Below are 25,125 nucleotides of genomic sequence, written 5' to 3'. Positions count from 1 at the left end.
TCAAAGTAAAAGTAGACAATGGCTGCGCATGGTGGCACTTGTTTTTAATCCTGGGCCTTTGGAGGCAGGGACAGATGGAGCTCAGTGAGTTTGAGACCAGCCTGGTTTACACAGTGATTTCCACGCCATCTAGGACTACACAGTGAGACCCTGTCTCTAAATAAGTAGTTAATCAAATTAAATAAAGGTGGGCAGTGCCTAAGGTACAGCAGCACGAAGTTTCCATTCTCCAAATCAGTACTTTGTATGAAAATCATATTTCCTCACATTTATATAGCGTTCCTATTTTACCCAGCACTCTTTCCCAAATCACTCTGCTTCACCTCCTGCACACACACACACACACACACACACAGAGAGAGAGAGAGAGAGAGAGAGAGAGAGAGGAAGGGTAAGGGTAGAAAGAGAGAAGGAGAGAAAAAGAGAAGAGGGGGATGGAAAGGGGAGAGAAAAAAGGAAGAGAGGAGAGAGAATGAGGGATGGGGAGAGGGAGTGGTGGGGAAAGGGGGAGGAGGAAGGAAGGAGAATATTATTAAGATACAATTCAGACATTCTGTGGTAGCCCTGAGAGAAAATACGTTTCCCCACCACCACCGTGAATAGAGGTTAGACCAGGGATGACTAACTAACTGTACCGCTCTGGGTGTCATACAGCCACACCCACAGGTCACATGACATAGCCCTTAGGGAAAGAGAACACCTCCCTTATTGTAAGGAAAACTTTACAATTATCTTATTACTCTTCCTTTCTTTTTCTTTCTTTCTCCTTCCTTCCTTCCTTCCTTCCTTCCTTCCTTCCTTCCTTCCTTCCTTCCTTCCTTCCTTCCTTCCTTCCTTTTCCGATACAGGGTTTCTCTGTGTAGCCCTGACTGTCCTGGACTCGCCCTGTAGACCAGGCTGGTCTTGAACTCAGAGATCCTCTTGCCCGGTAAGTCGTGTGCCGCCACCACCTGGCACCTCAATTGTTTCATTTCTTGTTGGTCGTGTTAAATGTTAATTTGGGGGGGGGAGGAAATACTTATCTTTATATAGCATATTTGAAGAATTTCTGGTTTAAGATGCATTTGATATCCAAAAATATTTTGATATCCCTTTTATGGTAGTGATTACTGAATACTGAACAACAAAACAATCAAACCCTCATTAAGGGTCTCTCCGGACTTCCCAACATCTTCACTATCTAAATCAATACTTTATATGGAAATTAATTTCTTTACCTTTATACAATATTTTAGGGGGAAAACACTTTGCTTCAACTCTGTAATATAAGTCAGAAGTAAAATGCTCTGGCCACCTCTGGTTCTACTTTGGGGAGAGCTGCGCTTTCAACACACAGCAGAAAAAAAAAGTGTATGAGGGAGTATGCTCAAAATACATCACACACTTTCATAGAAATAGTCTTATGTCCGTCCATCCATCCATCTATCTATCTATCTGTGAGGGTACTTCTGCAGGACCCGGCGTTGCTGAGGGCTGACAGCAGCTCATCTCTAAGACTCCCAGGTGGAGCTCAGGCTATCTGCTGAGGGGCTGGGGACCAGAAGCGGGGTCTTCAAGGCCGGGGGGCCGGGATGCATCTTTCTACCTCCACACTGCCGAGACGCAGCCGCTCAGCCACCACAGCAGCACCGCCACCTCCCGGGTAGACATGGCGCCAACTCCAGGTCTGAGCAACCGCCTCTGCAGCTTCCCCCGGGCTCGCACGCTCCCGGGCCGGGCGCGCGTAAGTGCGCATGCGCGTGGGGGAGTCTCCTAGGGTACCCGAAAAGTTAGCCACTTGAGTGAACTCATAAATACGATTTTCAGTACAAAAACTTCATCTTGAAAAATCCAAGGTGGATCAATAAAAGAGAAAGTATAAGTCTTTTGTTGTTGTTGTTGTTTTGTTTCTAGACTGGCCTCAAACTCTGGGTAGCCGAGGAAGCCCTTCCAATTGGGAGCTGAAGCAGAAACCCTGGGGGAATGCAACTTACTGGTTTGCTCCTGGAGCTTGCTCAGCTTCCTTTGTATATAGCTCGGAACTACCGGCCCACGCATGGCATTGCCCACACTGAGCTGGCCCTCTCACGTCAATCATCAATCAAGGAAATGCTTCATAGACTTGCACACAGATCAGTCTGATTGATGGAGGCTCTTCCTCAATTGAGAGTCCCGCTCCCCCAGTGACTGTAGTTTGTGTCCACTTGACAAAAAGCTAACCAGGCAGTGCATGAAAGTCTTGGGTAATTAATAAAATATCTACTTTAAAAAACTAGAACAAAAATCATTTCTCTTGTTTTAAGGGGGAGGGGGGAAGAGGAACAGAAATGAATAGTCATGGGTTAAAAACTGAATACACATGACAGCATTCTTGCTTTCAGAGGGGTTGTAATCTTGTAGGAAAATTGAAGCAAATTCAATTATCAGATAGCATTATAACATACTTGTTGAGGGCAGCAAATGAATCTTCATTCAATTGTCACAGTAAGCAGAAAGCACAACTCTGTTGCTAGCAACACACGTGCCTGTCTACATCTCTCAGTTTAATTCACAACTAAAGTTTAGCAAAAGTGTGGGCTGGTGTAATTTGTGTGTGTGTGTGTGTGTGTGTGTGTGTGTGTGTGTGCGCGCGCACGCACTGGACTCTATCTCTGAAGAGACTGTTTTGAAAGTTGCTAATCCCAAAGATGGGAGGAGAAAGACCACCAAATCAAATCGTCATGGCCAAGTTAATTAAAGCAAGCTTTTTTATTCATGTATACGGGCTGTATTCCTCTAAGTTGGGGGTCGAGAGGTCAGTATTAGACATGAGGAAGATAAGGTTTATATAGAGCTTAGGGGTAGGGGGTTTGGGGGGCATGCAGGTAAAATAAACAGGATTACAGGAGAGGAACATAAGCACCATAAGTGAATCATAATGACCTCCTGAAACAGAGACAAGGTTGTGAGTTGGGCATAACAAAGTAGTCATAACAACAGGTAGTCATAACAAGGTAGTCATAGGTGGTTAAAATAACCTTTTGAAGCAAAGGCAGGTTTGCAAGATGGTTATTATACTTTCTGAAATAAAGACATGGTTGCCATTTCCTGGATCAGGCTGTACAGAACCATTAGTTCTGTAGTCAAGGTTACATAGGTGGGGTCTAGCCCAATCTTTGAGACACAGAGGTTTAATCATAAACAGGAGTGAGCCTAGTTTGTCTTTACGATGGCTTTTAAGCCTACGGTGAAGGCGGGCTGGTTCATCAATGGTACACTGTGCTAGCAGAGACAAAACATTGATCAAAGGATTCCTGGCTCTGCCACAAATAGGACCTAAGGCACAGTTCATTGGCCATTCAGCCATCTCATTTGTAGAGCTCAGAAACAGAAATGCCGGTAGCTCTGGTTAAAGTTGAAATTCCTGAGTGACAGCTAAAAGGTGAGTGAGAAGGGAAAACAGGCACGGAAGGCCATGAGCAACTTCAGACTTGGAAGACCTGCAGAGGGGTTCCTGTAAGGGTTAGCGTCTGTCATCGGTTTACAAGCTGGGGTTGTTACAGGGCAGAATGCAAGTGGGAAGGGTGGCAGGGGAGTGTTGAGAGGTTTCCTTTCTTGGCTCTCAGGTTGGCCTTTGCTAGGACTACCAAGTAAGCAGTCAAAAATGTTAGGTGATTAAGAAATATTCTGTATGGCCAGTCTAGCTCTAGGGGTGTGTGGCAAGAATCTAGGAAGACTAATGACCTTATCTCTCTGATGATAACTACTGCGGTTTCCAGGAAATTGACACCATTTAACCAAAAATGAAGAAATTTTTCAAATGGTATGGCCATGGCTGAAATAGCCACGAAGGGGCAGAAATCAGAGCCTGGAGAACATAAATGGGAACCCATTCCTCATGTCTGCACTAATGATCTTGTCTCATCATGTCACCTGTGCCCAGCAGTCTTAGTATGTAGTAGGGCTGCGTTGTGTAAGGATAACACAGCGGACAGAAACAGTAAGCACCCCTCACTATGGTCAGACCCCCAAAACACTGCTCAGCTTAGACTCTAAGCAGAGACTGCCTTGCTAGCATGTGACTAGGAGAAACAGCAAATGCTAACCAGGGCTTTATGAACCCTCAGAGACCAAGCCAGAGTATCCACACTGGGAGACAGTACACAGAATATGATTCTATCCGTGTGTATTTGCGTGTGGTGGTGGGTATCAAATCCTGGGTTCTGCATGTGCCAGGAAGCAACCACCACTCTATTCCAGTGAGCTACACCCCCAGTCATTTATTAGTGTTTTTCCAATTTTTATCAACATTTAATGTTGTTAATCTGGGTTGCAGTGAAAACATTAGATCCGGTTGGAGAAGTGGCTCACGGCAGTTAAGAGCACTTGCTGCTCTTCCAGAGGATCTGGATTCCCTTCTCAGCGCCTTTTATCTCAGTGGGTCTCAACCTTCCTAGTGCTGTGACCTTTTAATACAGTTCCTCATGTTGTTGTGACCTCCAACCACAAAATTATTTCATTGTTACTTCATCACTGTAATTTTGTGCTGTTATGAATAGTAATGTAGATATCTGACAGGCAGGATATCTGATATGCGACCCCTGTGAAAGGGCTGATTGACCCCCAAAGGGGACCCACAGGGTAAGAACAGCTGTATTACCAAATGGCTCCCCAGGGATCGGAAGCCCTCTGCTGGCCTTCATGAGCATGTGCACACACACACTCTCTCTCTCTCTCTCTCTCTCTCTCTCTCTCTCTCTCTCTCTCACACACACACACACACACACACACACACACACACACTCATGCACCATGCATGGCCCCCCCTAATATATATAAATAAGAGATAAGCCCACATTATATAGACAATAAGTTGCTGTGCAAGATTCACGAGCCCCCAAAAGACCCCAGGACTCAAGTCTGTTGCAAAACACATGAGGATCTTTTTATTACAAGCTTGGGTCATCACCATGGCAGTTGAGAGCAGAGAGCCTTGTGCTCAGGTTAGGTGGGTGATTTAAAGATTCCGGTCCCTCCCAAAGTGCCAAAGCAGGAAAATTCCTGCCTGGCAAGCATTTATTAGATGAAACACAAAAGGGGATGTTGCATTTTGAACTGATTGGCTATAGGAAGGTCCCCAAACTGTTAATGGTCTGGCTTCCCTTGTTTGGCCATCCTAGGGGTAGAGGGGCTATCTGGGTCAGTTTCCTAGCAACTATATCCCTAGTGGGCAGGAAAAGAATGCAGTGAGGTTGTTTCTTCCTCACAGGTGGCTGGGCGTGTCTCCATGTGTCTGGCCTTTGTTAAAGCTTGTGCTTTAAATCAATACCCCCCCAAAAACAATTTTTAATTCTTTGGTCTCTCAAGGCATTCTCTGGAACTACTGAGAACAGAACATACAGAAAGCACATAGGCTTACTCAGTCTGCAGAGACGGCCTGAGGTACCATTTCAACTCTCATGAGAAAAGTTGAACTCTATTAGTCTGAAGGTCTAGGCGGAAGAACTCAGTGGTAGAGTATTTGCCTCAAATTTCAAGGTTCTGATGATCTCTAATGCATTAAGAAAGAAAAAACGAAAGGGGTAGAAGAGAAATTCTTTTATAGAAACAATGTATATTATAAAATATAGTAAGATTGTGGGGATCAAATAACCCAGGCGCATGACGTAGGCAACTGACTCATCTCTGCGTCTCAGGTACTGCAAAAATGATATCTACATCTCTAGATGTCTTAACGTCCTCCACTTCTACTGTTTTTGAGTTTGCACTTGAAGCTCTTTTCCGCTTCCAAATGTATTTGGCTCCATCCCAGCTTTCATATATAAATTCCAGTTTGGGTTTTGTAAGGACATTTCATTCCTTAACAAAACCAAGTCTTTAGGCACAGAAAACAAAATTGGCTTTCAGACACCGAAAACCAGCCGACCACGACACCATGGCGCTGCTCCTTGGCCGCCTTGCAGAGCACTGCATGCTGGGAGTTGTAGTCCCACACCCCCCACGCCCCTCACGGCTCTCACGCCCTTCCGCGCCTCTTGAGTTTGAAAGCACCAAAAGAGGCTGATGGGCGGGGCACTGAGGGCGGAGCTCTCCCTAGGCCACGCCCCCTCCCGCTCTCGCGCGGTTCTGCGCTGAGCAGCGCGCCAGGCCGGGGGGAAGGGGTGTGGCCTCGGCCCTGGGGTGGCGGCCGTTGAGGCCGTGGCGCCTGCGGGCGGTGCTGCGGCTCCGGCCTGCGCGAAGTGGTCCCGCCCTGAGCGGGTGGCGGAGCGCGGGGCGGGGCCTGGCGAGAGGGTGGTGGCCCGCAGGGCGGGGGCGGGGCCGGCCTCTGCCTCCTTCCTCCGCATGTGGCTGGCGGCCGCGCAGCAGTTAGGTTCACGCTCTGTTCTCCCGCCGCGTCTCCTCAAGGCTCCTCTGGCCTGACGGGAGCCATGTCGATCTCCGAGAGCAACCCGGCGACCGCCTCCCTGCCCAACGGCGACTGCGGCCGCCCCAGGGCGCGGCCCGGAGGGAACCGGGTGACGGTGGTGCTGGGCGCGCAGTGGGGCGACGAGGGCAAAGGGAAGGTGGTGGATCTGCTCGCGCAGGACGCCGACATCGTGTGCCGCTGCCAGGTGAGGGAAGCCGGGCCCTGGCCGGGGACGCCCCGCGCGGTGAGGTGTCACCTTGAGCCGCGCCCCTCGGGCTGCGAGCCGCGGGGAACCCCTGCCCCGGAGTCTCGGGTGATGCTCGGGTGGTTCCGGAGCAACCTGGAAGATGCGCGACGCTTGAGCTGCATTTCGGGGTCCGGGGACCCGGCTGGCGGTGCGCTGCGAGCGGAGTTGAGGGAGCTGCCTCCCGAGGCCTGCTCGGGGCCCCGGCTGCGACCCGGTGAGGACCCAGCGAGGCCCACCCGCCGGGGCGGCCAAGGCCAAGGGAGGGTCCTTTTTTCCGAAATCCAGACTCAACCACTGCCCCACCTGCAGGCCTGGGGCGTGCAGGACCTCGCCTCCCTCGGTCCACTTTGTTGACATCAGAAGCCGCTGCGGGGCTTTGGGACTGTTTAGGGTCCTCTGTTGTTTGTTTGTTTTACCCCGGATTCCGTAAATTAATATTTAGGGGGAGAGCTGTTTTTACTCATCGGTTCTTAAAGAAGGGATCCCCACTAAGTTGAAAAGTGAGCGTGAGGCAAGTAGATACAGAGATTTCTAATCGGATATTTAGAAATATTGGTTTCGGTAACATAAAAAGTTGACTTTCAGGAAATCGAGTGTTTCCTACCCGGAGACACGTGGTTTTTAGTGTTGGCTTTTTTTTTTTTTTTTCTTTTAGTCGTTTGCTTTGAAGCAGCCTAGAGGCTAGGCCTTTGTAAAAGCTCTCAGAAAACTGTCTCTCACTTTCAGAATTTAAAATAGATGAGCAATACCCACATTCAAAACAAGGTGCAGTGTTTGAAGTTAACGGCGGCACGTTTAGGTTGTAAGAATAGTTCTTTTTCCTGAAGGTACATGGTTTTGTGTGTTGATGCCTCGCAGTAGGTGGTGTAGGTTAGTCTGGGACTTGAAGAAGCTTTCTACCTAAAATTGAATCCCATGCAGAAACCGGTCTGTAGAAAGGTGGATGCTTTGACTTGGGCTAGCTTCCTTTTTTAGTGCGGAAACCTGCCCTGTCTGTTCCGGTCTGTAGAAAGGTGGATGCTTTGACTTGGGCTAGCTTCCTTTTTTAGTGCGGAAACCTGCCCTGTCTGTTTCTCAGCTGAGCTAGCTATTGCACCACTCCCGCCTTACCACCAATTCTTCTTTTTTGTTTATGTTTCTGGACCTTGTCTGGCAACATGCATATTTAATGGTGCTCTCACAGGTGTTGGCAAGGAACCCTGACTCACAATGCAGCAGGAAGTGCTGTAACGTCCAGCCTGTACCTTTTCAGTCTTAAAATCAGATCTGGTATGCTGGGCTAGAAAAGCACGCAAACTCTTGCTGAAAATAAGGATGGGCTTGAGGCCTGCTTGTTGTCTTTTCACTTGGAAATGCCCACAGTTCTAGCTACATTGTAGGTTCTAAGGTTGTAGCCATTATGGCATTTATCTAACTAGTTCTCAATATGATATACCCTTTAAAAGTTATAGAATCAGGAGGAGGGCGAGACCCAGAGGAGATGAGGGAGGGGGATACAATTGGGATACAAAGTGAATAAATAGTAAAAAAAAAAAAAAAAAAAAAAAGTTCCTGACTCAGTTTGTAGACTAAAGGTGTTACTATGTTACCAAGAAAGTGTTCTTAAGGGAGGTCATGTATCAGTCCAATCTGCTGCCTTGGAATTTCCAGAGAAATGATTGGGGAGAAGCCAGGCTTCCAAGTGTTAGCCGAGGCTAGCGGGAAAATAAGTGACCAGACTTCCCACACTTAATAAACTTTTTACTTACTGCTTAAATAATGCTTACATTTTAAAGAGCCCATTATTAGGATTCTTACTAGACTCATTAGCTGCAAGAAAGTAAAGAATAGACTTAAGCATTTCCCTCTCTCTCTCTCTCTTTTGTTTAGTTTAGTTTTTTCAAGACAGGGGTTTTCTGTGTAGTCCTGATTCTCCTGTAACTCACTCAGTAGACCAGGGTGGCCTAAGGCCCATCTGCTTCTACCTCCCAAGTGCCCTGTGTCACCCTTGACTCTGTAGCATTTCTCTTCTGTGGTGATTCATCGTTGTAATGATTTGACCCTCATTAGTAACCCAGCATCTATTTAATGATGTTCTCCTAGGTTATAACACTGAAGACAGTGTATAGAGTGGAGAAAGCCAATGGTAGGAAAGGAATTTTGAGCTTGGAATGATTTGAGTTTATTTGATAAGTGGAGTTTTAGCTATAAAGAACAAAATTATGTCCCTTTATAGGGAAATGGAGTTGGAGAACACTATGCTAATATTTTTTCATCCAAAGGGAAGATTAAAAAGGACATGAAAGTAGAACTGTCTGGGAAGAGAAAGGGGATTGGGGCAGAGAGGGTAATGAATGTGATCAGAGTGCATGATATTCCTGTATGAAAGTGTCATAATGAAATCTACCATTTTGTACAATTACTATATGCTAATTAATTATACATTCATACAGTTTATATTAATAAAATATATTCCGTGTTATAGTTTATACACTACCATTTCTCCAGAGTGTCTGTTTTCTTTCTTTCTTTATATGTATCTATCTATCTATCTATCTATCTATCTTATCCACATTTCAAATAGAATCACAAAATAATTCCCTCATAAAATATAGCTTTAAATGTAGTTTTAAAGGGGGCAGAGGGATGTTTCCTGTAATTATACATTTTAATAAGTATGATACTGGACTGAGAGATGGCTCAGCAGTTAAGAGCACTGTCTGCTCTTCCAGAGGTTCTGAGTTCAGTTCCTAGCAACCACATGGTGTCTCACAACCATCTATAGTGAGATGGTTTACATGCAGGTAGAATACTTATATACATAGTAGGTAGGTAGATAGATACCTTTTGGGGAAAAGTAAGTGCAAAACTAATGGCATTTTCATTATTGGAGCACATGAGCCTGTCTTCCGATTCAGGATCATGAACAGTTATATATAAATGTATAGGTACTTCAGATTTATAGGTATGTAGAAGTTGAATCAAAGGATGACCATTACTGCTTTGCTGCTTTTAGTTTTAAATCATTTTTTTTTAAATGGAAAGAAGAATAAGTAGAGAACCAGAAGCAGACTGATGATTCATCCAGGAAACACCTATTTTGTATCTGCAGGACAACACTTAGCTCTGCAGTGGAAAACCAGAAAGGCTGAGCCTGTGTCTACAAGAAACTCCTAGTCCAGGAAACCACTGCTGTGTAAATGGATTTGTTGCCAGGGCAGGGCTGAGGAAGGCCGGAGTGTGTGGGAACAGGACAGCACAGAGATACCTTGTTAGGAAACCTATTACTGTTCCCACTTTCTCCCAGTAAAATACTGTTTTGTTTCTTTTATTTTATTAAATAGAAACTAAGAGGTGAGTAGACAGTAGTAGTTTGTATGAGCCTTATTTAGTATTCTTAGGGAATGCAAGGGTGGGGAGCCTGGTTACCATGGCAGACATGATTTGCCTATGATCAGGTAAAACTAGATACTGGAATTTGATACTTAGGGTCCAAAGCTTCTTAACTGCCATCCTTAAAGGCAATGCTGTTTCCTACTTTAATTGTGAGTTATTTCATAATGGAAATTTAAGGTATGAAACAAAACCCGAGACTGTCATTCTTTCCACATTTGTGTGTCTGAAACTGAAAGCAACCGTAATGGTGAAAGGCTAAGTGGATGTTTTTAATCTTCCAAAGATTGCTCAAACACTTGGGCATCTTTGCTAAAAAGTAATGCAGATGCCTTCATGTTTTTTTTTTTTTTCCCTCTCTAGTATGTCTGGTTATTTTGAATAGTTTAATCAATATACTAGTAGTAACTGAAAACAGTCAACTTTGGGATTACAAGCTAATTGAAACCAGTGCTTAAAATGGTGCTTATTGTTGTGAGTTGACAGGTGCATTAGATTTGGTAAAACAGTTCATCTGGAAAAGTGAATATTTGGTACCAAGAAAGTATCACTTGCAGTAAGCATTGACTCAAATTGCCAGGTTCTTGAGTTTGAACACTAGACAAGAAATAGCATTCTTTTTGGTTTCTGGAAGTGTTGCAACTTTTTGCTCTATTCCATAATGAGAAGAACCCCACTCCTTCATTCATTTTGAGCTCTGTTGATTATCGTCATGTTCACGTATTCAAACAAAGAGAAAACAGACTATTTTAGAGCCCTAAGGGGTCTAAGAAGTGCCTCTGGGACTTGTGCATTAAATTGTTAGTCCTTGGTACTTGGCCTCTTGCTGTTGTAAAAGAAGATACAATTGTTTTGTGTTCATAACACCGCCAAGAGGTTGCCTTCATCTCTGTCACAGCAGGAACTCACTTAAAGACTTAAAAAGAGAGGAGTAATTTGAAGAAATAGAAAGGCCTAATAGCAAACTAAACTAAGAATGGAGTCATTTTTGCAGACTGATTTCATTTCCTCTCAGCTTCCCCTACCCCTCACCTTTTAAACTTCTCTAGGACCTTTACAGCTTCAGAATTAGAAACCTAGACATGCCAACAGTATTGGATCTGAACTTCTAGTGTCAAGTTTTCCTTGGTGGCTTCTGGTTTTGGAGAGCACAGAAAGAAGAAATATCCAAAGCATTTGTCTTCTGACTTTTTAAAGATCCAATTAGGAAGAAAGGGCTATTCATGGAAAGTCTGAGAACAGTTACAAGATGACTAAGGATTGTTATTGTATCCCTGTATCCTCTAGTGCAGTGCTATTGTCCTGGACACCGTAGAAATGTTATTGAAATTCAGCATTTAATCTTATTATGTTTTTATCACTAGAGCAAGATATGAACTCCAAGAGCAAGGGTGTATACTTAACTATCTAGTAATGGGCTTGCTTCCTGAATCACATGCATTCTCTGTTACAGATAATGGAAAGAAACTGTAACAAGCAAAGGGAGGTTTTGTCTGGTGGTGACCAGAGCTGCTTCTGGGATCTATCTCAGGAGCGTTTCATAGATTTTAGTACTTTAAATCCCAGCTTTCTGAGGTTGATTGGCTCAGGTTCAGTTACTGTACTTGTCTGGATCTAGCACTATGGCCAGACACATGGTTACTGCAATTTTGTAAAGGGGGAAGGGGAGAGCTGAACATACTCGCAAAGCTAACCTGGAGTTAACTTCATATGGAATACGAGATAGAAGAAAACATCCAGAAAATTCAGGATTGTTCTTGTTCATAAAATATTTTTTCAATAGTCTATGTAGATCCCTTTTTTGGAACAAATAGTTTTTGGAACCAAATTATTTTGTTATTTCAATTCTAAGGAAAATAAACAGCGAAATTTAGCTATGTATTTTTGTAAAGGCTTAAAAGGATTCATTAGAAACTTGGCTTTTTTGCTTTGAGAACAGTTTCTGTTCTGGGTGTTTTTGTTTGTTTGTTTATGTTATAATGTTTAGTTATTCCATAGCTCTATGATGTGATACCCAAGTTACTAAGAAGCTCAATTTTTGAAAAAGTTTATTCTTGCTTGTTTTTTGAGTCAGAGCTTCAATTTGTGGCCCAGGCTTCCCTTTAATTTATCTATCCTTTTGTCTCAGCCTCCTGAATGCTAGAATTGCAGGTTTTTGTCATAATGCTTGACTAAGATATGATTTTATTATTTTTCTGTTTACTTCCTGAATATACATATGTATGGTGTGTACTCTCTGTGTGTCTGGTACCTGCGAAGGTCAGAAGAGGGCATTGGACCCCTGAGACCTGGAGTTGTATAGGTTGTGGGCTGCCATGTGGGTACTAAGAATCAAGCCCAGGTCCTCTTCACTTTTGAGCCACCTCTGCAGCGGCCGCAGTTACTTTATCACTGTGACAAAACACCATGACTACTAAGGCAACTTATAAGAGAAAGCATTTAATTTGGCTTATGGTTTCAGAGTCTTTACTTTTCAATTTAGCCTCAGGCAAATTCTTAGGACAGGGATAAAAGCAGCCACGTTCTTTGCCAAAATCTCACAAGAATGCTGTCTAGCCCAGTTGCTGTTATTGTTTGCCTCTGGAACATCTTGAGCTGGGCCTCCACACAGTCTGTATAGCTCTCAGCAGTACTGTTCCAGTACCCTTCCCATCCTTAATGGGTTAGCTCATTGAGCTCTGCTCACACCTTGCCTCTGTTTTCCTAGTCCAGAGTCTAAATATCTTCTCCATTCTTTCACAAAGCCACATGGTCAGGTCACAGTAGTCTAGTTCCTGGGATCAATTTCTGTTTTCATTATTTTTTTTTTACCACCATTACTATCCCATGACCAAAGCAACTTAAAAAAAAAAAAAAAAAGAGAGAGAATGTTTAATTTTTTGTATGGTTTTAGAGAGTTAGTGTCCTTAATGTCAGAGTGAAAGACTAGCTGAGAGCCCACTCTTGATCCTCAACCATGAGGCAGAGAGTCATGGGGAACTGCCGGATCCTGCCAGCAGAGTGGAACAGTTCCTGGGTGGAGAGTGAGGACTGAAATAATTAAAGCAAGTCACACTACACACAGGCTCACCTGGAGAGGGCTGTCAGTAAGACTGCAGCGTGAGTTTACTCCACAATTTCCTTTTCATAGGCAAAGCAAAAACAAGTCACATCAATACAAGAATAAAGTATTTTGGGGCTCAGACTTGTTGTTTCTTACTTTTTTGGAGGGAGTGTAGTTATTTCAGACATGCTAGGTTATGTTCAGGTTGGTATAGCCATGGACAAGTTTGTGTATTTTAAATTAAATCTAGGTTAAAAGTGAGGCCATCTGAGGCTTGTCTGGGCATGGAGCATTGGAGTTGTATTGGAAGTGGCTCCGTCGCCTCTGACAGTTTGCCAGTGAGAGGGTGAGGCCGTGCATGGGCAGTGGTACTCCCGTTCAGGGCCTCTTTGTTTTGCTGTCTGCTGGTGTATGTAGCCTCTCCTTGGATCATCACTATCTGTGTTTAAGGACAGTTGCCTGAGCTCTCAAGGTGAATTTTGCACTTTACATACAATCTATAAATACTTTAGGATAGCATCCAAATAGGCACTTCAGAGCTGAATCTTCATCTGTATTTTGTGACTGTGACCTTGTACTGGAACTTATTTCACAGATTACCTCATTAAGAAGCCTCTTACGTGTAAGCTCACCTCACTGTGTTTTAAGATTTTCGTGTCTCAACCCTCTTAAATGGCACTTAATAAGGAAATTCAAGATTATTCCTGATATTGTTACCATATTCCCACATTCAGATAAATTTAAATAATTTACCGAACTGGTTATTTAAAATGGAAGTTAGTATTTCAGTGAGCAAGCTTTGCAGCAAAATGCAATTTAGTCTTTTATAATTGAGCTTTTCCAGCCCAAACTACATATTAACTTGGATGAACTTAGGGAGTAATCTAATTTATCTCCCTGACATTATTATTCATAGCCATCTGCCTTTAAAAAATGTATATGCCAGTTTTCCTCTCTTGATTGTGGCTGGTGTTATCATCACTACCTGTCACGGTAAAATATTAGCTAAGAGAGCAGGCATTTGGCACACAACACGGACATTTTTATGTAATAATTATAATAATGTGTTTCTTTAAACAAATCATTGACTGAGTGGGGATACTTTTGAGACAGAGTCTTATGTAATATAGCCCAGGCTGGCCTCAGACTCACCACTGTAGATGAGGATGACTCAAATTCTTGTTGCTCTTCCTGCGTCGACCTTTGGTTGAGATTGCTGGAGTGCGCCTCCAGCGGATGAGGGATTTTCCATTTGTAAACATTTGTCCTCCTGAAGTGAAAAGGCTTGCACCCACACATCGTACAGTTCTGCAAAATTACATAGAAGTTGAAAATAAGGCTCTTTGTTCAGAAGTGCAACGGGTCTTTGATAACCAGGGGTCTGCTGTACACAATGAAAACAAATTTAAACAACTTAAGAAGTTTCCAGGACTCAGCCAATGCATTTCCTTAGGCGACAAAACATCCGAAGAGGAGACTGCAGATGAGTGACATTTAGTTATTGGAAGGACACTTAAAAAATAAGTGGAAGGATTCTCCTGCCTATGATGGCTCCTGTCTTTTAATCTAAGTGTTTTAAGAGGTATTGAGAATATAATTTACTTTACACTTAATGTCTGGATTTCTAAAATTGAGTATCCTGCATTCACAATGTTTGTGACCCAGAGAGTTTCAGATTTCTGGCTTTTAGTTTGTGTATGAAATGGAAGCTTCGTGGTATGGAATTTTTCACTAATGGTATGTATCATGCCAGCACATAGAGCTTCAGGCTTTGGGGCTTTTGGGATTCAGAATGCATATGCAACCTAGAATAAATAACTGATTGCTTGTCTCAAAGTTACCAATACATTGAACATGCAGTAAATATTTATCAAATAATTTAGAATTATTTTAGTAATTAGACAATTTTAGTAATGACAAATTAGCATTTTCTTGGGGATTTAGAAATTTTAATGTGCTTCCTTTTTAAAGAGATTTTTCTTGAAAATTTGAGACATGTTTTTTGAAGCATAAAAATCATGATTTTTCAAAAGGCTTATTGTCCTGTGGGCTAAAGAGATAAAAGTAGAAATAAAAGTTGTCTTAATTTCAAAAGGACTAACTTAAGATAAATAATGTTCTTTTGGAAATGTAATGTATGTCTTGGGATTCTACCAGAATGGTGATAAATTGTCGTGAGTGTGAAATAATGTATACCAGGAAGTGTATGGTGGTATTGTTTATAATGACAGGAAACTGGAAACAACTCAAATGCTTTTCATTGTGGGACCAGTTTAATTATTGGTGTACAGCTATAAAAGAATGGAATGTTTTTATTTGCAAGGTTATGGAATTTAACATAACTAAATAAACAAATGTAGTTACCTGTCAATAGATATTTTATTCATCCATAAAGAAGAATGACACGATTTGCATATACATACATATAGTAATTGTTTGAAATATATGAGAAATATGAGAATTGACAATTTGGAGAAAGGAACTGAGTTGGGGGAGAAGGTAGGGGAATGAATATAGTCAAAATAATACATGGTTTACTTGAAACCCAGTGCTTTTGTTCAGTGAGTATGCAATAATAAAGAAATTTAAAAGAATAAAATGTGTCTGTGTGTGTCCAGTAAGTTACTGTGGAGGCCCTGGGTTTGAGTCCTTACACCACAAAACAGCAACAAAACAAAATATATTTTTTTTGTTTTTATGTATTTTTATTTCTTTATAATTCTTAATTAATTACAATTTATTTACTTTGTATCTAGGCTATGGCCCCCTCCCTCTTCTCCTCTCAGTCCTACCCACCCTCCCTCTTCTCCCCCTCTGTCCCTTCCCTAGTCAGCTGATAGGGGAGGTCCTCCTCCCTTCTGTCTGACCCTAGCCTATCAGGTCTTATCAAGATTGGCTGCATCATCTTCCTCTGTGGCCTGGTAAGACTGCACCCCCAGGGGGAGCTGATCAGAGAGCCAACCACTGAGTTCATGTCAGGGACAGCCCTTGCTCCCTTACTAAGGAACTTGCTTGGAGACTGAGAAGCTTATAAAAACTTGTGACTAGGTGTCAAGCAGTATATGAGAAAGGCTTCACAATTTTGTTGTGTGTGTGTGTGTTTGTGTGTGTGCATGCACGCTTGCTTGGTTATATGTTGTTGTTTCCTGTTAAAAAAATATGTAATTTTTTGTTATTAAGTTCACTTTTAGATGTTCTGAAAGCACACTAGAAAACAATGTGGCTGAGATTTGCTTTTTGAAGGTTTAGGTTAGGTCATATTTCTTGGCTTGTTGTGGACTTATTGGTAACAGTTCAGCAAAAAGTTATATATATATATTTATATATATATATATTTATATTTTATAATATATATAATATTTTCTCTTTTTCCTCTTTTGTTCTTTTGAGTCAGGATTTCACTACATAGCCCTGGCTGTCCTATAACTCATTCTGTAGACCAGACTAACCTCGAACTCACAGAGATTCAACTGCCTTTGCCTCCCAAGTGCTGGCATTAAAGGAATGCGCCACTACCACCCTACCCAAGTAGCCTTGCAATCAGGTTCTCAGGAGGTAGTCTCCAGTTAAGCATTTAAAAATGTTACATGGTAGTGCTGTTATCTGTTGTAGTCTCTTTGCTGTTTATTCTTCAAAGTTTGTTGTACAATCAAATCAGTTGCTTTGTATTTCCTTGTCTTCTTAATTTGAAAGTTGGATAAATTATGTGGTCACTTAATATTCAGTCTTAATATCTAATTTTTGCAACTCAATATTTGACATGTTACTGTTTATTGACCATACAGGCATAAACTTTAGAGTAGGAATTTGTCCTTGGCTTTTGGCGTAATTCTAAGCATTAAGGAGTCCTCGATCCAGTGTCTTATAGACAAAGAAGGTTGTACGGATCTGTCACTAATTAAATGCTTAGGATTGATTTCTAAACTAGAGTCTGAGGACAGCCAGTACTGGGAGCTGATTCGGGGCACATCCTAGTTTAAATCCATCTCAATACAAATTCCAGATCCAGAAGTGCTTGACACACTCAAAGGAGTGAGCTGAGTATTTCTATCAATTCACAATAACTACCTCTCACTGTAGATTGTGTGTCTATCTGTGTGTGTGTGTGTGTGTGTGTAATATATATATATACACACATACATATACACATATATACATATACACATATATATATTATACACACATGTGTATGTGTATAAAGTATCATGAGTAATTAGATCGACACATGTCCTATATAGGGCCAAACACAGCCTAACAAATTAGTTGTGCTTTTTCTAGCCTTTCTTTCTTAAAAAGGAATGTGACTTTGAATTCCCCAATTTCTTGATACTTTCAGAGTAATCACTCAAGTATACTATAGTGGGGAAAGAAAAGAACCAAACAATTATAATTTTTTAGTAAATTAATATATATGGCAAACATTTGGGTTTCCTTGGCTTGTATTGACATTTCAGCAAGAGTTAATTAACTCACTTTAGAAAGTTAAGCTATTTATACCATATTTATTATCAAGCTCAATTTCCCCATTTTTCTCTTTCAGGGAGGGAATAATGCTGGCCACACGGTTGTTGTAGATTCTGTGGAATATGACTTTCACCTTTTACCTAGTGGAATAATTAACCCAAATGTTACTGCCTTCATCGGTAAGTGTTTAAACTGAACTGTTCATGGACAACCTGGTGGTTTTTCATTATCAAAACTGACTTCACTGACCAGATGATGGTTCCTTGAGACCTCACTAATTTTGGCCACAATACCTTATAGGACAGACCTGCTTATCACTTTCTCAGGTCTTTTGCAGAAGTGGTTCCCAGGCTATGTACTTTGCAAGCACCTTTGAGAGCATTGTAGCCTTCATTCCATGCAGAAGCGCTGACCGTCCGTCAGTATTTCAAAGACTTTGAACTCTGACTCATTATAGAAATATTCATTCCAAACCCTTACACAATCTGATGATCTGAATTCTGTTGTTTTTAAAATGCTCATGACACACTAAATTAATTTTGGGATCACTTGCAGAGTGTGATTCTGAAAGACATTCGTCTAGACCATGACCAGCTGAACCCTTAGCTTTTTTCAGAACATGATTCATTTGTTTCAAAGAAATTCTAAGATGTTTTGAATGTAATTTTAGAGTTCTATATCTTACCGTTTATACATATTATAAACTGTGAATAATTTCTATGGTAATTCCTTAATAAAATGCAATGTCCTGTTAATGAATGTAACGTGTTCTTCTGTTCAAAATTGATGGTTATTATAGATGTCTACATTTTAACATTTATATGTATGTCTATATTATGATTACAGGTGTTTAAGGTGGAGGATTATTTGTTTCTTTTAGGAAATGGAGTGGTAATTCATCTTCCTGGATTGTTCGAAGAAGCGGAGAAAAATGTTCAAAAGGGGAAAGGTACGAATGAATCAGTCTAACTATGATGTGTATTTTATACAGTTTCATTAAGATCTCATGCCAGATAAACTGAGTATTTGTCATGTACTTGGAATTTTCAGATTATTATAGTACACATTTTTAGTTTAAATTTCATTCATTATAGTTACTATGTTTTTTGTTTGTTTGTTTGTTTTCCCCAGTTTTTTTAGACAGGGTTTCTCTGTGTAGCCTTGGCTGTCCTGGACTTGCTTTGTAGACCAGGCTGGCCTTGAACTCAGAGATCCACCTGCCTCTATCTCTTGAGTGCTGGGATTAAAGGTGTGAAATGTCTATAGTTACTACTTCTAAAACAAGGAAAACCTCCTCAAAATAAATCCTTGTGAAGGTACCAAGTCTCTGATGTGTTCATCACTTACACACTTGATCTTAAGGTAGCTAGAGTGACAATGTGCTTACTACCAGCTCTTGGAGCACCAGAACGTTCTGGACCGTATTTCTGCAGCCTTGAGGAGAAGAATTTTTTTTTTTCCTCCCAGCAAAGGAATGCTTTTCCTATTCTTTGCACTGACCTGAAAAGAAACATCCATGAGTCCTGCTTTAACTGTCCACCAGTGGGTGCTCATTAGGGCGGGAGGGAATTAACAAGGCAAGTAATACAAAGTTAAGGAAAATCCTTAATACAGTTTCCCTCAAGATGAGCTCGGATTTAAAAAGCTCTTTTTATCTTGGTTGAGTTGTTGTTGAGTTCTAAACAGTCTTCTCATTGTGTTCCTAGATTACAGTGTTCTGGAACTCTGGCTCCCCACTGCCTCTGTTGCTAACCCTCCCCATGTTTAATCCATGGTCCAATCCCTAATCCCTGCTATCCTAATTCTCGCACTGTTCCTCATCTCGTTGACTGATCTTGCCATGCCTGCTTATCACACTGAGTGATAATGAGATATCTGCACCTCACTTGGTGAACCCACTTTTTTTTTTTAAGTTTCTTTGTAATGTTTTTTTTATAATGTCCCCGATACCAGGGGTTCTCACCTGTGGGTTACAACCCTTTTTTGGGGGGTCCGATGACACTTTCACAGGGGTCACTTAAGAAAACACAGATATTTACACTACAATGCATAACAGCAAAATTATAGTTATGAAGCAACAAAAATAATTTTGTGGTTTGCGGATACCTGCAACTTGAGGAATTGTATTAAAGGGTCACAGCATTAGGAAGGTTGAGAACCACTACAGCCAACTGGGAATATATGTTTACACATCGAAAGCAACTGCAGGGGAGCTTCTAGTGCTGGTTTGTGCTGAGCCCGTCACCTCTGGTACAGTACCTGCAGTGTTCCACTGCGGGTGCCAGCCTTTATTCTATGCAGGATCAGATGGTGGCTGTTGTCAAAGGTAACGAGTGATTTTGAATGTTTTTAAAACAATGTTTGAAACCTAATTTTTTTTTGTGGTGGAGATTGAAGCTAGATGCTTGCACATGATGGGCAAGTGCAGTATCGTTGGCTACTTTCTTAGCCCTTGCACCTGATTTTAATGTCCGAGTGTCAGTTTTGAAAGCATTTTACCCTAAGAACACACAATGTACTAATGTACTAGTATAACAAAAGCTGCTTTTGAATGTGTCAGTTCCTCCACCAGCCATTTCCCCTAATTTACTGGATGGTGAGACCCAGGCACAGTTCACAGCCCCTGCTCTTGGTAGCTCATGGTTTCGTGGGCAGATGCTTCTATCTCATTACTGCTCAGGGTGCTAAGTGTAGTGATCTACGATACTTTGGAGAAATAGTAAGTTTCATTATTTTGTCCAGTCAGATTTCATGACTCTTTTGGTAAGGGTGCCATTACTAGAATCAACTTCCTTCTCTAAAATTTCCCCCATGATCCCCACACCTATGTCCTGCTGTTTTCTTTTGGGGGTTCTCAGGAGTATTTTATTGAATGCAACTGCCTTGAGACAGAAACCATTTAGAACAAAGCATCTGGAGATAAGAGCATGAATAAGCTGTATGTTAAGCAGACTAGTGGCGGACTTGATAAGCTCGATGCTTCCCGTGCAGAAGAAAAGATATAAACATGATCACTTCAGTAAAAATAGTCTTAGAAGTTCTGTTCATAAAGAAATTAAGTCTTAAAAATTGTTACACCAAATTTGATAAAGTGTATCTTTTTTTCCTAGGTCTGGATGGCTGGGAAAAGAGGCTTATCATATCAGACAGAGCTCATATTGGTATGGAGGCCATGTTGTATTTATTTATTTATTTATTTAATAATTATTTTATTTTACTTACATTGGTGTTCTACCTTCATGTTATATCTGTGTGAGGGTGTCAGATCCCCTTGAACTGGAATTATAGACAGTTATGAGCTGCCATGTGGGTACTGGGATTTGAACCTGAGTCCTTTGGAAGACCAGCCAGCCAGTGCTCTTAACCACTGAGCCACCTCTCCAGCCCCTTGTATTTATTTATAACTGCCTTTAAATCAAATGTATCAAGTGAAAGCATTTAGTAGTGGATTATGTCTTATTTGTTTATGGATTGTAGTTGAAGTTAAAATACATAAGATCTCAATTTTTTTGTTTTGACAAGGACTAGATTGAAATATAACAATTTCTGAAGATAATGGTACCTAAGAGAATGAGTAACATTAGTATTTTGTGATAGCTTTAATCATTAAAGAATAAATCATATCAAAATACAAAGCATTTATTTGTATGTGTCAACATTCCTGTAAGAGGGCATTTGCTGTTTGACAAGCTTTTGGAATGACTGAAGATGTGATGAATCCTTCAGACTAGTCTTCTCAAGAGCGGTGGCTATAGACCAAGAGAGAGCTTTGGTACAGAACTGAAGCTGTTAAAATATTTTTATGTGCTGAGAGAATAGCTAAAATTTTAGCATTTTGTTTTTGTTCTCTCTCTTTCTCTCTGTTTCTCTGTCTCTCTCTGTTTTTTGTTTAGCCCAGTCTGACCTGGAACTCACACTATAGACCAGGCTGGCCTCAAATTCAGAGATTCTTCTGCCTCTGCCTCCCAAATGCTGGGATTAAAGGCATGTGCCCCCACCCTCTGGCTCATTGTTCTCTTTTTAAAAGGAAATCAAGTAGTAGTGTCGCTGCATAACAGCCTCTTATTTCAAGCTTGTGCATCACCTCAGTAACTCAGTAAAATAATGGTGAAACTGCTCAGCCAGTAAAAGTGTTTGCCTCATAAGCCTATGACCTGAGTTCCTTGGAATATGTGCCCATTCATGCATATTATACAAACAATAATAAAGTGAAAATAAAATAACTTTTTGCTGAAAAACTATACTGAAGTAACATGAAGTTTTTATATGAAAAATGTCATCTTTCCCATTTCATTGTTCACCAGGGACTTTTTAATGTATAAAATCTAAAAAGAGCAAATTTGTGCTATTATTGTAAAGCATTTTAAATCAATAGTATCCTGTATGGTTTGTTTTTGAATGGGGCTCTTATCGTTATTCTGTATTTGAGACTTAAATAGCTCTTGGTATGACTAGTGCAACATTTTGATTACTTTGATATTTTCAAAAGCTCAAGGTCGGGTTCTCTGCACAAAGCTTTAAGTTCATCACGTTGTCTGAGAGTGCAATGTGCATATTTAGTAAATTACTTTAGTGCTTTAGACTGCCAGAAAAAAGTGGGGCTGGAAGAATGGTGCGAAGGTATCAGAGGTCCCTTCTTTTTGGCTTTGAATCAAAGTCTTGCTAAGTTTCCAGGTTGGCCTGGAACTCACTGTATTTTTCAATCCGGCCTCAAATATGTGCTCCTCCAATCCTTCTCTCTCACCCTTCTGGCCTAACACAATTTGTCATCAGATGAAATCTCAGGCTGCTCTGCTACCATGCTTCCATTGGTTTGTCCAGTCTCCCCTGCTGTTGTCATATATTTCTTGTCAACATTACACTATAAGCTGAATACAGAGTCAGCATTTTTGCTTTTGAATAGTATATTTTCTTTCAGAGAATTTTGAAACTCTTTGAAAATTTTTAAAATGATGAAGATGTTATGCAGTTCTAAAAATACTGAAGCAGGGGCTGACGAGATGGCCCAGTGGCTAAAGAGTGTTCATTGCTAGGAACCCGGGTCTGGATCTCAGCGCCCACATGGTTCAGAACTGTTTGGACCTTCCAGGGGAGTTGATGCTATCTTCTAACCTTTGGGCACTAAGCATACATGCAGGCAAAACACACATTAAAATAAAATCACCAAATAATAATAAAAAAAATCAAGCAACTGAATGCAGAATTTTTTACATCATTTTTTGTCCTGTCCTACTGATGTAGTTAGTAATAAGAAAGATGCTTATTACAGAGTAGCCTGAGAAATGGCTAGATGACTTTATTATAGGCATCTGAAATCCAGATTTGTTGGTTTGTTTGTCCTTTTATTCATGTATTGAATACCTATGTTGTGCTAGACATGATACCAGGCACTGAACACTCAAGAGTGTTAGAAAAGACAATATTTAAAAAAATTCTTTAGTGGAGATTATAGTACAGTAGTGAACACAATATATAGGGTAAATATATAGTGAATGTACTGTGGCACAGAGTACTGAGTGAAGCCTTCTGTCAGAAAAGCACTTGGCAGTTTGGGAGCGGTGGTAGGAACATGTTACTTTTAGATAAAGTACCTGGGAAATGAGGCACGAGAAAGCAAGCAAGCTGGATTTCAAGTTACACCGCATGCGTTCTATCATTAAGTGTGTTGATAAAGCTTAATATAGGGGTAGGGGTGTAGTTCAGTGGTAGAAAGTGCTGAGTAATTGATAGTATCAAATGCTTACATAAGAAAAACTAAACCAAATTTATAACAATTCTTTTACAGTGGTGCTAATGAAGTTGCTAAGGATGTACAGTTAGTCTTTCATTTTAAAAAGTAGACTAAATTCTCAAGGTCATTTTCTGTCTAGAACCACAGAAAATGGAAGCAATATTCAAAACAACTTCAAAGAGTAATCAAAAGTAATTGGAAACCATAAAGGTTCTACACCATGAAAGTCATTTTCTGATTATACCGATAGCTTCCTGGGGCCCAGTTGCCTTTTTAACTTGTCTGATACTGGAAAATAAGTATTTAAATGCAAATGCTTTTTTGTTGTTTGTTTTGTTTTTTTTTTTGAGACAGGGTTTCTCTATGTAACCTTGGCTGGCCTGGACTCCCTTTGTAGACCAGGCTGGCCTTGAACTAACAGAGATCCACCTGCCTCTGCCTCCCGGAGTGCTGGGATTACAGGCGTGCACCACCTGGCACAAATGCTTTTTTATGCCGAAGAAATTGTAAGGCATACTCTAGTACCTCAGTCATATTATAACTGATTTGCGAAATTGGGGTTTAATGAAACAAACTTAGAAATAATTCTGGCAGGGCTGGAGAGATAGCTCAGCTCAGTTAAGAGCACTAGCCCTTCTTCCAGAGGTCCTGAGTTCAATTCCCAGCAACCACATGGTGGCTCACAACCCTCTATAATGAGATCTGGTGCCCTCTTCTGGCGTGCTGGTGTACATGCAGACAGAACGTTGTATACATAATAAGTAAATCTTTAAAAAATTTCTTTCATCATCATTATCATCATCATTGTTATTATTATTATATACAATTTATTCATTGTATATCCTGGCTGTAGCCCCTTCCCTCATCTCCTCCAGGTTCCACCTCCCTCATTCTTCCTCCATATGTCCCTCCCCTAATCCACGGATAGGGGAGGTCCTCCTCCCCTCCTATCTGACCCTTGCCTATCAGGTATCACCAGGACTATCTGGATCTTCTTTCTCTGTGGCCTAATAAGGCCACCTCACCAAACTGAGGTGATCTAAGAGCAGGCAACTGAATTCATGTCAGAGGCAGCCCCTGCTTCCCTTACTAGGGAACCCACATGGAGTCTGAGCTGCCCATGGACTACATCTGAGCAGGGGCCTAGGTCCTCTCCATGCATGGTCCTTGGTTGACTCATCAGTCTCTGAGGACCCCTGGGCCCAGATTTTTTGTCTCTGTTGGTTTCCTGTGGACTCCTGTTCCTTCTGTGTCCTTCTACCCCTCATCCCCTTTCATAAGATTCTCTGCACTCTGCCCAAAGTTTGGCTGTGAGTCTCAGCATCTGCTTTGATACCCTTCTGGGTAGAGTTTTTCAGAGGCCCTCTGTGGTAGGCTCCTGTCTTGTTCCCTCTCTTCTCCCACTTCCAATGTCTATCCTGTTTGCCCTTCCAAATGAAGATTAAGCATCTTCCCTAGGGTACCTCCTTGTTTAGCTTCTTTAGGAGTATAGATTTTAGTATGTTTATCCTCTATTATGTGGCTAATATCCACTTATAAGTGAGTATATACCATGTGTGTCTTTATGTTTCTCGGTTACCTCACTCAGGATGATCTCTTCTAGGTTCCATCCATCCTACACATTTCATGATTTCTTGTTTTTAATTGCTGAATAGTGTTCCATTGTGTAAATGTGCCACATAAATCTTAAAAAAAAAAAAAAGAATAATTTTGGCCTCTGAAATAACTTAGAAATGCTATTGTCTGGGCAACAGGACAGGAACATGGTAATAAACTAATCATATGTTAGCAGTTTGAAGTACAACGTGATATACACAGAAATTCACAGAAAACATATATAATATGCTCAATCACTATAGACTTTGAAATATAGAGGCTCCTAAGTGCCTGGAAAAATTGCTCTG

At 41.2% G+C, this 25,125-nt stretch overlaps 2 protein-coding genes across 2 annotated transcripts in view; one reads left to right on the top strand and one right to left on the bottom strand.

The window, feature by feature from the left end:
* Catspere (catsper channel auxiliary subunit epsilon) overlaps positions 1-1,650 on the bottom strand; it is an 83,754-nt gene extending 82,104 nt beyond the window's left edge. Inside the window, exon 1 of the mRNA XM_055609923.1 lies at positions 1,586-1,650. Coding sequence (XP_055465898.1) covers positions 1,586-1,650 — 65 coding nt within the window. The remainder of the gene's footprint in view (positions 1-1,585) is intronic.
* Positions 1,651-6,242: 4,592 nt separating this feature from the next.
* Positions 6,243-25,125, top strand: part of Adss2 (adenylosuccinate synthase 2) — a 34,192-nt gene continuing 15,309 nt past the window's right edge. Inside the window, exons 1-4 of the mRNA XM_055608739.1 lie at positions 6,243-6,569; positions 17,567-17,669; positions 18,371-18,439; positions 20,601-20,651. Coding sequence (XP_055464714.1) covers positions 6,387-6,569; positions 17,567-17,669; positions 18,371-18,439; positions 20,601-20,651 — 406 coding nt within the window. The 5' untranslated portion in view covers positions 6,243-6,386. The remainder of the gene's footprint in view (positions 6,570-17,566; positions 17,670-18,370; positions 18,440-20,600; positions 20,652-25,125) is intronic.

The sequence above is a fragment of the Psammomys obesus genome, unplaced genomic scaffold (assembly GCF_907164565.1).
Source record: "Psammomys obesus unplaced genomic scaffold, mPsaObe1.curated_primary_1811, whole genome shotgun sequence".
NCBI lineage: Eukaryota > Metazoa > Chordata > Mammalia > Rodentia > Muridae > Psammomys > Psammomys obesus.
The sequence above is the reverse complement of the archived record's forward strand: the minus strand, read 5'-3'. Positions and strand labels throughout refer to the sequence as shown.